Genomic DNA, 12,865 nt, shown 5'->3' on the forward strand with positions numbered 1-12,865 from the left:
CAAGGGGTGGCATCTTAGCTCCCCACCAAAGAAAAGCGCAGGACCCACCAGACTAACATTGGCCATCTTGTCACAGAAGTTACAGGAACTAAAGATTCAGCAGCAGCAGCAAATCTGTATTTTCTGACAACACTATTATTTATTACCTCTAACTGTTTTGTAAGGCACATTTTGATACTGAGGATGGAATGGAACATAAACCACAGTTTTAAGACGCTATGTCATGCAATGCTTGAGTTCCACCATCACTTTTGAAAGTTAACCGTTAAATATACGAGAACGGAGATCCCTAATGCATCTTGCTAGCTGCAGTAGTAAAGGAAGATTATTCATCATTATTTTAATCAAATCCAAATCTCCTTTCACGTTGCGCAGAGTAGTGCTGTGCTTCTCTTTTCCTCTATACATAATAAGCATGACTAAATGATTCATTGCCTTCTTGTTGCATTTAGAGTGGCCATGACACTTGTAAAAACACATGAGAGAGAGATAGCGCTTTCAGTCTTTGTAGCCACATTTTTAAAATCTCACTTCTGGCTACTTTCCCTCTGAAAGTCCACTTTTCCACCACCTGGAATTGTTTGAAAATACATCACCATTGCATGTCTCTGAAGATGACATTTCCTTATTACTGTTTACTGATTTTTACACTGGCACAGGGGAAAAATCTAATTTATTTAATACAAGCCTCTGCAGAGAAGAGACTATTTCTCCCCACCCTTTAAAGTTCCTCTCACTTCAAGCATAGTTTTCTGAGCTATGCCTTACTATTCTCTTCAGATACTTGCAACAGTTTTTGGCTTATGATCATACTGTAGCTTCACGTTTCATGCCTGTTAAACAAGAGGTTGTAATATGCAGGAATTATCGCATCCTTTGTTGTTTTATTTCTGTTTTCCTTTCAAAAAAACAAATAACTGAGTTAATTGCAAAACAGAGTCCCCAGATATAAGCATGGGTGCAATGTGAAGAGATCTGAATTGATTATTCATTATTTGCATTACAGGAGCACCTAAAAGCCCTTAACCAAGGTAGGGGCCCCATTGTGCTAGGAGCTGTACATATACATAGTAAAATACAGTCTCCTGCCCCAGGATCTTACTGTCTAAGTTAAACAAGAAGGAGGAAAGGGTGGAGAAAGGAAATATTATTATCCTCATTTTGCAGATGGGGAATTGAAGCACAAGCAAGGCAAGCAACTGGGCAAAGTACACACGTGAAGTTTGTGGGGGACCAGAAAATGGCATGCGGCTCTCCTGAGTCACAGTGATTCCTTAACAACAAGGCATCCCTCCTCCCTCACAAAGCAATTGTGCAATTGAAAACCTTGCATGAAAAGATGCCCTGTGATGTGTTACAAATGGTGTTTCAGTTACACATGCTGTCTCAGATCATGTGGCAGGGATTTCCGGTGGGTCTAGATGGGTGGGGATGAAGGAAAGATGTTAGTACGGTAAAGGGTGGAGGAGAGTCCCCACAGGAATACACAAAGCAAATTAAACCCATAAAGATAAGTTCTAAAAAAGGGTGGAAATCGGTATATTACTCATTAGAGCATTCTTTCCTATGGAAAGGACATGAAAAAAACAAAAAACCCAACCCACCAGTTTCCTTAGCTGCCTATATTTTCCATCTATGTTGCTTTGAAATGTAATTACTAAATGAAATTCACGGTCACATATCCACTTAGAGATCTCACAAGCAGCTTCTACTCCCTCCCCTTTGGCTTCCATTACCATACAATGCATGTAACTCCATGGGAGGAAATGTGCGCTAATCACTTCCAGTTGTTAAAGGCAAATGACTCCCAGCTTACTGGCATGGCAGACAGGAAAAGAAATCTGATCCCTTCATTCCTTGTCTTGCCGGACACCAAATTAGCACTGAAAAGCCATCCCCAAACTTGTCTCAGTCAAAACTCTGATTTTTCTTTTGGTTTCAAAATAACATCCCCCCTCCCCCATTCTAAAATAACTTTTGGTTTAACTCACAACTGGAAGCTACAGTTCACTAATACTTCAGGATTTAAATATCTCTTCCTGAACAAAGAAAGGTGGATTTTTCACATTACTGTACAGAAGGCATATTTGTATGGACAGCAAAAATACAAAAACAAAATGGTGGATGCTTTTATGGCAATAAAATAAAATAGTTTCCTCTGCAGGGCAAGGTCCTCCTACTCTTATTCATGTGAGGCGTCCTACTGAAGTCAGTGCAACCACTCACTAAATAAGAGCTGCTGAACTGGACTCTTGATTATGTCCACATAAATAATTAAAGACCCAGTTTTTCCCTTAGACCCAGAGAGGCGATGGGAGTCATGCTTGCATATCTAAGGGCAACTCTGAGCCTTAAGGCCCTGATCCAGCAGACATTTACGCACAAGTTGCTGCTGACATCAGTGGAATTACTCAGATGTGTAAATCTAAATGTGGGCTTATATAATTTGCACAATTTGGTCCTAAATTTTGAATTATTTTGTTTAATCCACACGTTTTGGTTTTGTATTTTTCTGGCAACATTACCATTTCAGATGTCCCATGGGCTGCCGTGTTATCTTACCTTCCACACCTTTGCAATGTCACAAAAAAGCCAGATATTTCTCTAATACATTTTCCCCACCAAGAATATCACAGTTACATTGAAATGTCTTAACTGAAAACTATAACCATGTTTCATATTGCCTTGTCTTAGCCTATGCCATAGAGCTGTGAAAAGTGAACATCCATTGGACAAAGATGCTTTGTTAAAAAGAAATCTATGATTCAGTTCAACAGAAATCAGACTTTTCTTTTAACTGGTTTGGCACAAAAAGTCTTAGCAAATAATTCTGTTAATAGTGATGCCCTGTTTTCAAAAGACCCTCTGTTCCTGCCTGCTTGAATTCACTGTGAATGAAGGTTTATCTAGCAGAGAGAGGCTGAATTTTGGTTTAGGTGGTCCACTATGTTTTATCTGTACTGTACAGAGTCACACAGATCGCACATTCCTTTCTACTGAGTGAAGGGGAATCTGACATCACAGGTCAGGATTCCATGTCTCTATTCTCATGAGGCTTATAGTGCCAGACTTGCAGTGCTCTTCATTTTCACACACTGACTGAGCTGCAGCCTGAATTTCTGGGAGATTAAAAGAGCTCAAAAACCAGTAGCAATGTGAAGCTTTAAGAAGGCAGGCTCTCTAATTAAGCAGTTAAACAGCCAGCCAAGGATCACTTTAATGTGGTGGACTGTGATGGGGTGTACCATGAGAAGGTAAATTAGGCCCAATTAACCTATAGGTTGCACTGGGAGGAAAGCCAGGGAAGACTGAGACCTAATTGCTGACAGCTCCCAGCTGAGAAGGAACAGGCAAGGCAAATATAAAGCCAGGTAGCTGGCAACAGAAGGGGGCTGTAGAGGAGTAGTCTGCAGTCACTTCCTGTGAAGAGAGAGCTTGGGCTGGAAAACTCAGAGAGATGGGGGGAGCCAAGAGGTAGAACTGCCAACTTGGAAGTAGTCCAGGGGAAGAGCAACATGGTCTGGGAGTGAGCAGGCCACTGTTGCTAGAGATCATAGAATCATAGAATATCAGGGTTGGAAGGGACCCCTGAAGGTCATCTAGTCCAACCCCCTGCTCGAAGCAGGACCAATTCCCAGTTAAATCATCCCAGCCAGGGCTTTGTCAAGCCTGACCTTAAAAACCTCTAAGGAAGGAGATTCTACCACCTCCCTAGGTAACGCATTCCAGTGTTTCACCACCCTCTTGGTGAAAAAGTTTTTCCTAATATCCAATCTAAACCTCCCCCACTGCAACTTGAGACCATTACTCCTCGTTCTGTCATCTGCTACCATTGAGAACAGTCTAGAGCCATCCTCTTTGGAACCCCCTTTCAGGTAGTTGAAAGCAGCTATCAAATCCCCCCTCATTCTTCTCTTCTGCAGACTAAACAATCCCAGCTCCCTCAGCCTCTCCTCATAAGTCATGTGTTCTAGACCTCTAATCATCTTTGTTGCCCTTCGCTGGACTCTCTCCAATTTATCCACATCCTTCTTGTAGTGTGGGGCCCAAAACTGGACACAGTACTCCAGATGAGGCCTCACCAATGTCGAATAGAGGGGAACGATCACGTCCCTCGATCTGCTCGCTATGCCCCTACTTATACATCCCAAAATGCCATTGGCCTTCTTGGCAACAAGGGCACACTGCTGACTCATATCCAGCTTCTCGTCCACTGTCACCCCTAGGTCCTTTTCCGCAGAACTGCTGCCTAGCCATTCGGTCCCTAGTCTGTAGCGGTGCATTGGATTCTTCCATCCTAAGTGCAGGACCCTGCACTTATCCTTATTGAACCTCATCAGATTTCTTTTGGCCCAATCCTCCAATTTGTCTAGGTCCTTCTGTATCCTATCCCTCCCCTCCAGCGTATCTACCACTCCTCCCAGTTTAGTATCGTCCGCAAATTTGCTGAGAGTGCAATCCACACCATCCTCCAGATCATTTATGAAGATATTGAACAAAACCGGCCCCAGGACCGACCCTTGGGGCACTCCACTTGATACCGGCTGCCAACTAGACATGGAGCCATTGATCACTACCCGTTGAGCCCGACAATCTAGCCAGCTTTCTACCCACCTTATAGTGCATTCATCCAGCCCATACTTCCTTAACTTGCTGACAAGAATACTGTGGGAGACCGTGTCAAAAGCTTTGCTGAAGTCAAGAAACAATACATCCACTGCTTTCCCTTCATCCACAGAACCAGTAATCTCATCATAAAAGGCGATTAGATTAGTCAGGCATGACCTTCCCTTGGTGAATCCATGCTGGCTGTTCCTGATCACTTTCCTCTCATGCAAGTACTTCAAGATTGATTCTTTGAGGACCTGCTCCATGATTTTAGGGTCTCTGGTAGATAGGGTCTCTGGACTGGAACCTGGAGTAGAGAGCAGGCTTGGATTCCCCTCCCAGCCGCTGGAGGAGTGGTACAGTCGGAGGAGTGGTACAGTCAGAGCAGTGAAGGGAAGACTGCCATTTTGTACAATGGGACTTTGATACCCTGGAAGAGGGAAATGTGTATAGTGACCTGGCTGGAGGGCCAAGTCACGAAGAGGGAATATCCTGAGTTGCAGAGGGTGTGAGAGGACAACAGGAGAGATGCTGCTGGAGGAGGGTACAATGGCTGGCCAGAGCTAATCCCTAGAGTTGCCAGGAGGAGGTGTCCACTAGTGGTAAGTGAATCCCATGACATGGCACATAAAAATAATAATAAGCCAGAATTATTTTTGCCCATGGAGACATCTCTCTACAACTCTGTAACAAATTCTATCTGGTCATGCCATTATATGGGTGACCAACGTGTCTCCGAGTATGCAATGAGCTTATGTCATAGCCTACCCCATGAAAGGGCAAATCATAGTCACATTCCTGTCTGTGCAGGGAATGCTCACTCCATGCACTTGTCGGGCACACACAGCCCCTAAGGATGCTGGGGGAGGATGCAGCACCATAATACAGGTGCACCATGTCTCTCTAAAGGTGCTCTGGGATGCCAGGGAAGCATGTTCCATGTGTAATTGGTAGCTTATGGGAGAATGTCATTACTGGTGGAGCAAAGAGAGCTGGGTCACAGATTTAATATAGTTTTAAATTTGAGGGTTAGCTCTTAAATGAATAAATGCAGAACATAATTGCATGGCAAATATCCTGAAACCAACTGCAGCCTAGATTGTATAGTAAATTTCCTCTTTTGCAAATGTTTCCCCAAGACTTGTTAAGGAAACTTTTGAAACATCCATTGTTACTTACAGCGACATTGTTGTAGTCACATGATTGGCGAAGTCCAATGTCAAAATCCGTGAAGTTCAGTAAAACACGGTGGCCGTGGTCAACTTGGATAACCCAAGCACAATCAGTGTTGTCATTGTAAGGTTGAGGGTAGTTTGGAGAATGGATTTCACCACTGGAAGCTTGGAAAACTCCTCCACAACCTGGAAAGGGAGTAATCAACATTTATCAAAAAAACCTCATTTATCCTTAGCAGGAATTTAGCTGACTTTTCACCTTAACAGTTAAATTCCTTGAGTTTCTTATTTTTCTGTTAAGGATTCAGAAATCACTAAATTGCATCTGACCAATACTTCATCTGGCCCAGTATCCTGTCTCAGCCATCTGGCACTGGTCTGGTCAAAGTAGAAAGTGTAAAACTTTCATAATGGACAACTATACAACACCTGTACCTATGAGGGAAATCCAATGGTTGGATTTGGATCAAAGATTAGGAGTAATTTAAGTAGGGGGTGAGAAAAGCATTTCTGAAAACATAACAACCTTGATTCTCATCTCTCCTCCATAGATAGGATTTTATAGGGACAGTCCCGACATTTGGGACATGTAAGGCGAAGTGGTGGCCTTGGGGAGAATAGGGGGTAGGTGGGAGGGGGAGGTGAGAAGAGGGGTTGGGGGGAATTTTGGATGTGCAGCGGCCAGAGAAAGAGGTGACTTTCCCCAGCTCCAGGGCTGTGGCTGCTGGGGAGAGATGGCCCTCCTTCCCAGCCCCAGCTTGGAGGCTGCAGTGGTGGGGGAGAGAGGGCACATCCATCTATTTAGAAAGGTAAGACTACTGATATTAAAATATGAGTTCTGTGCTACGTGCATCTGACGAAGTGGGTATTCACCCACGAAAGCGTGTGCTCCACTACATCTGTTAGTCTATAAGGTGCCATGGGACTCTTTGCCACTTTTACAGATCCAGACTAACACGGCTACCACTCTGATGCTTTTATTTGTAGAACAAAAAAGTTAATTTTTTTTATATAGCGCTTTTATCTAAAGTGCTTTCACTAGTTAGCTAATGGTACAAACAACATTAGGAAAGATCATTAAGTGGTCTGTCGAGACCCTCAGCAATTTTCGAGTGGTCCACGAAAGAAAGTTTAAGAACCACTGGTCTACACTATGGCGGCACAGCTGCAACAGTTGTACTGCAGACATGGCCTTAGACAGGATGAAAGTGGGACACAGGCCTTGCATTGACTCTCTGCATAGACCCAAATTTCACCCAAACATTTTGACGTCTAAATAAGCTTTCACTTTGATGGTGTTTGTGCCCTCATGAGCAGACTTAGATGCAGTTTTCTTCGTGTCAGCGTTCATGGAAAGCAAATCTCAGACCCTTATCTCCCAAGCCAAGATTAATTTAAGGAAATTTGTTTTGGGTGGAGGCAGCAGTACTGTAGTTCATTCCAGTCTCGTTATCCAATCTAGTAACAGAAACAATCCTAAATAACTTTGTGGGCGGTCACAGAGCTTGAATTGTGAATACAGAGTACTTGCAGTGACTATTTGACAGGTGATCCATCTGCTGAAGTTTGTTTGCATAAATTATATTTACACATGACCGAAGAACTAATACATTTGTAAAAATGGTTCTTTAAATCTGAGAAGGAAAATAATCTAATAGAATCAAGTCAGCTCAGCTCCTGGGTCCCAGCCCGCAGAAAAGAACTGGAGGGTGCCATGCACATCCTTGAGGCAGTAGTCCCCTTGCAGTTATGTGGGTGCTCCATGAATGCATTTTGATTTCTTCCTCTTCCAATAATTCACCCAGAGCAGGACACCACACAGAACCAGAGGTATGCCAAGTCTAACAATGTGAATCTATGAAGGAGGCTAGGGAAGGGAAATTTTATATTTCACAGAATAATGCAGATATATCTGAACAACAACTACGGGGCCCATTCTATGATGGACACATGGGAGATATATGAACTGAAACCTAAAACTTGGGTGTCTAAAGTTGGGTACTTAAATACCCATTTCAGCATCTAAATACTGCAAGCGAGCTGGCTTTCAGAAGCCCTGTGCACCCACATGGACTTCACACTATTGGGGAAGCATCTCTGGATTTAGGTACCTAATTTTAGGCATCCAAGTTTGAAAACTTTGGTCTTCACTTTTATTACCGAGGCCGAGCACGTTAGCCAGGCATTTTTCATTTCAAAGGGTACAGAATGTAGCTAAGCTTGTCATGACAGTGTGAGGGGAAGGGGGCTCTGGAGCCCATACAATGGGATGCAGAGGTTGGCATAGCAGGCCAACCGTCATCAGTTTATTACTGAATAGTCGACTACTTAGGTGCACAATAACCCCATGACTTATTGGATTGCCAGTCTCTTCCAGAACCTCCTTTCTGAAAGTAAGTGTCAGTTGCAGCAAAGCCATATACAGAAATCATGTACTTTGTGAAAGGAAATACACAAAACGGAGAGATTTCTTTTTTTATGGTTTGGATTCTTTTTTTAGGGCTCTAGTCCCTTTCCAGTTTCCTTCATTTGTATGTTGCAGTCTAAAGGGCAATACACAGAGGAAAAACAAATGGAGAGGGACAAGCAGAGCTGCCAGTGACTTTTGCAAAATATAGGATTTAAGTTTAACAACAAAGTCATTTTGAAACTGTTGGTTTTTTTTTTCATTTCCTGCAATTCAGCTGCAATTCAGTGTTCCCAAATACTTTCTGGTAAATCAGAGGGTCCAACAATTTTTTGGAAAATTGGTGCTGGCAACCAGCATCTAAACATATGCTTGTAAATAATCCTCCAACATGCTTTTCAACATTCTGAACGTAGGGCCTTTAAAAAAGATTTTCTGTACTGTTTGGAAAAGCACTGTCGTGTATTTCAGTGTCCCCTATGGCATTTGCCTGCTGTCATTTGAAAGCCTCTTGCTTCACTGATTACCGGTGAGGCTTTGAACAAATAATTGCATGAGGGATGGGTGAACCCTACAGAGTTAAGGTTTTACTAATCACTCCAAATATTTTTGGAGTTCACAAGGTTCTCAAAACTAGTTTGAGTTCTCAGATCTTTCTTCACTTTGTAATTTAAAACCAAAAGAGCCACTGAATTTAAAAAAAAAACAAAAAAAACATTTTTGTCTAGCTATACGGGAGCCTTTCAGATTAGTTATGGATAGAAGAATCCCACACAAGACCACGCTGCAGCAAGTGCTTATACTACATACAGCTTATTTACTGCATTTATTTTCCCATTAGAATTTGTCTGTCTTCCCCTATCCACTTTTCACAGTTTCTCCTAAATGAAATGCAAATCCAGTAACGTTTTGGTTCAAGTCAAACTTTCAAACCTGCAATATATGAAATGGTTAAAAATGAATGCAAAACAAGTTCACTCATCCCCGCTTCTTACTGGACTTTGTCAGTTTTCATCAGCAATGGTCCCCACAAACTCACCTCCTGGTGTTTCTTGCCAAGTGGCATTGAACCCCCTCCCATTCCTATTTCTATCTGTCTTGAATCGGATTGCCATGGCATTGCCAGTGCTGGAGACTCTGAGGGGGTTCTGTGCTGGTCTTGAAACACACAATTGGGCCAACCTAGGAGACAGAAAATCAGGTCCACCATAGATCTGGAAATAGAAGAAAAATTGGAGGTAAAAGCCTTTTAAAGAGACAGTTCACCATAACCGAGTAAATCACAATCAACGGTGCAGATGGCTTTCCTTACTACGTGCAGTATTTGGGAAATATTATATTATGAACATTCAAAATTAACTCAAAAACCAAGGCCCTAAAATTATTGACCATGACTTCAAATGTTAAAAAACACACTCACTGTTGCAGTATGCTCAAACCGATCAGCCATGAAAAAGATAACATTTCAGAACTACCCATATTCAGTGTGTTTATAATATGAACAGAAGTTGTTCAAAGGATATTAAGGAGTGATAGCCAAAACCAACAGGGTTATTCACACATTGACCTCACAACTGGGTTCTCTTCTCCTGCATGGTCAATGTACCATCCTCTGAAAGTTCATCTGATGTCTGTCAGAGGCACTAAAACCTTGAGCCACCATCTGTGAGTGAGTTCAAGATTTTAGATGAACTTTCACATGGTCCATGCATTAAGTAAGAGTCTTCTTCTGGAACTTAAGCCCTCTTTCCCCCCCACACCATCCCCTCCAAACTATATCTATATGCAATTAGAACATTGTTTTTGTGAGGACAAAAACATGTGCTTTTCTTGTTCTTGTGGATACAGCCTGTATCTCTTCCCTGAAACATATGCTGATTAGTTGTCCTCATTCGGGGTGTTTGGACTGACTTCTTAGTTTTAGGCCAGATTCTGCCATCTTTGCTCAGGTTGATGGTACCTCACTCTGTAATTCCATTGACTTAATTGGCTGAATCAAAGCTACTGGGCCTTGATCAAGGAAGTAAGATGAAGTCTTTCTAAAACTCTTTACAGACAAAGGTATTCCTGGTACTGTTAAAAATTCTCATCTCCACAGAATGCAAAACACAGGCATTTGCGTGTTATTGCTTCTTATTTAACAGAGTTAATCTCACCAAAATCTATCTGTCATGATTCTCAGATAGTATCATACTGAAAGGCCATCAAGCCCACCACCATTACCACCACCACCGTTCCACACTTTAACAAATGATTCTTGAATTGTGTAGTCAGAATAGAGTGGAACTATGTAATTCTTCTTCAAATTCTCCAAAGTTTGGATCTGGGGTTTGGTTTGGGCCTATTTGTAATTGGTGGGCCAGACTTGCCCTCCCTTCATTAGCATGGCTTCTTGCAGCTGCAGGAAGGGCAGATGCTGGGTAAAATTTTCTAAGCCCCACTGAAAGTCCCCCACGTAAGCCCCACTGAAAGTCAGTTGGACGTAGATGCCTAAGTAGGGGCCCAAGGGTGGAGGCTGCTGAGAGGATATACCGGATTACTGTTGTCGGGAGCACAGCAGGCTCTCAGCATGGTTGCTAGGCAATCCAGCAGGCCCAGCTGGGCACTATGACCCTTCTCCAAATGGGTGCTTCCTGACTGGGCAGAGGAGCCTGCGGCCTGCTACCTGAATTTTGCAGAAGCATCGCAGCAGCTGCTCAATGAGTATCATGACTGCAGTTGCATTTGCCCTGCTCCTGCTTCCAGTCCTTGTTCCTGTCCCTCTGTGGCCTGGCTCAAGTCCTTGCTCCAGTCTTGTTCCAGTCCAGCCTTGACTCCTAATCTAATCTTTGACTCCCTGCCTACTCCTGATCCTGACTCTGGTTCTGACCTTTGGCTTGGCTTCTCAACCCTAATTTCAGCTTTACCCACGGCCTGGTAAACTCCTGAATCTACATTTGCCACTACTCCAAACTGCCATCCCAACTAGGGTTGCCACTTTTCTAATGGCTGGTAACCTGATCTCTGGGGCCCCACCCCTGCTTTGCCTCTTCCTGTTGAGGCTCCACTCCTGCTCTACCTCTTCCCCGACCCCCCAAGGCTCTGCCCCTTAGCTCGATCCTCTCCCTCCTACTGCCATAAGGTTGCCATCTCTGAGGTACACATCCTAGGGGTAATAAGCACAGTTTGCATACACATGTGGGATCTTCATTTACAGACACGCATTTGAACTTCTCTATTTTTACACACGCACATGCGTGCACACACACACGCAGTGGGAGGTTTGCTTCATCAGCACACCCATTCTGGGGAGCAGGGGAAGGGCGCTCCCACTTTTGCACATACAGCTGGGATGAAAGGGAGGATTCCTCCCTACATTTACATGGATGCCCAGACTGGGAGAGGCACTCCCCTCATTTGCACTAGTACCTAAGAAGAAGGTCCCACTCATCTGCAAACACAGTGGGAGTGCGTAAGGAAGTGAAACAGACACTCCCCTTTTTGCAGCACACCCACCCAAGAGAGAAGAAGAGGGGAGCACACACACACACACACATTTGTTCCACACCTGCCCAGTTCCCACGCCCCCCCAAACTTCAGTCTGAGAAACTTTCAGAACTTTCTCCAGTTGGGTGGTTGGGAGTGGACGGAGAAGGGAGGGCTGCAGGCTGTGACTGGCTGGGCTCTCTACCCGTCCTCACAAGGGTGGTGATCATTCGCTGGTAAACATCTCTCAGTGAGTTAAATTCAAATTGGCGGCGAGTGGTTTCCACAGATGAGAAAAAAAACAAACAAACCGGACATCAGGCCTTGTCAAATGGTACCTGGACCCACAAGCTGAAACCCAGACTGTCCGGGTGAAAACTGGACAGATGGCAACCCAAACCCCAATCACCAGACAAGGTCCTGCTCCACCCACTAAATAAGCACTATTCACACCCCTGCAGTTTACAACAATTTCCCCAGTTGTTCAACAAATGTCTGTGCCCATTCTCAACCAGTGCCAATCCAATCTGTAGTTGTTCTGGCCCCTAACGCTACATTAGAAGATGATAAATTGTAGCAACAAACTCCAGCAGGCTTTCTACCATCAGGGCCCTGTGCTTAGAATTCTGGTAAGAGACACAAGTAGAAACCCAGGCTGAATCTGTCCCAGTGTTTTAATAATCTGGTGAACTTCAAAAGGTTCAGAAAAGCCCTGTGAATTCACCTTCAGGTTTTGGGATGGGAATACCACAAGAACCAACTTTCCATGTGCCATTGCCACTTCTGGTCTCTTCTGAAAATAGTTGCAGACAGCAGCAAATACAATCTGTTAACAGACTCCCTCTGACATTTTGAGCCTCGGAAATGGTTCATGTGCTGTCTAAGCTCGAGGCCAAAGTTCAACTCAAGTCTTTTAGAATCCTGAACCAATGCCTCCACCCCCTAAACGCCAGGGCTAAATGCAAGGCTGCTCTACATATTTTGCTTCATTGTGCCCTACCACAATGGGATGCCCCACCCAGCCCTGCTCTTAGGGACATGGGGCGGGGGGCAGGCGCGGGGAGACAACAACTTGGCCTTTTGCCAGTGAAAACATTCAGTAGAAAGGACAAAGCAGCACCTCCTACTCTGCACCTTCAGTCCCTCTAGGGAGTAACAAATAAGTTTTTAACTATTACAGACTCTACAGAACATCAAGAGGTTTCTGTCT

At 43.8% G+C, this 12,865-nt stretch overlaps 1 protein-coding gene across 1 annotated transcript in view; it reads right to left on the reverse strand.

The window, feature by feature from the left end:
* Positions 1-12,865, reverse strand: part of CUBN (cubilin) — a 219,163-nt gene that overhangs the window by 99,411 nt on the left and 106,887 nt on the right. Inside the window, exons 30-31 of the mRNA XM_077809433.1 lie at positions 9,230-9,404; positions 5,788-5,969 (exon numbers count right to left, since the gene is read on the reverse strand). Of these exons, the coding sequence (XP_077665559.1) occupies positions 5,788-5,969; positions 9,230-9,404 (357 nt within the window). The remainder of the gene's footprint in view (positions 1-5,787; positions 5,970-9,229; positions 9,405-12,865) is intronic.

This window comes from Eretmochelys imbricata, chromosome 2, assembly GCF_965152235.1.
Source record: "Eretmochelys imbricata isolate rEreImb1 chromosome 2, rEreImb1.hap1, whole genome shotgun sequence".
NCBI classification, from domain to species: Eukaryota; Metazoa; Chordata; order Testudines; family Cheloniidae; genus Eretmochelys; species Eretmochelys imbricata.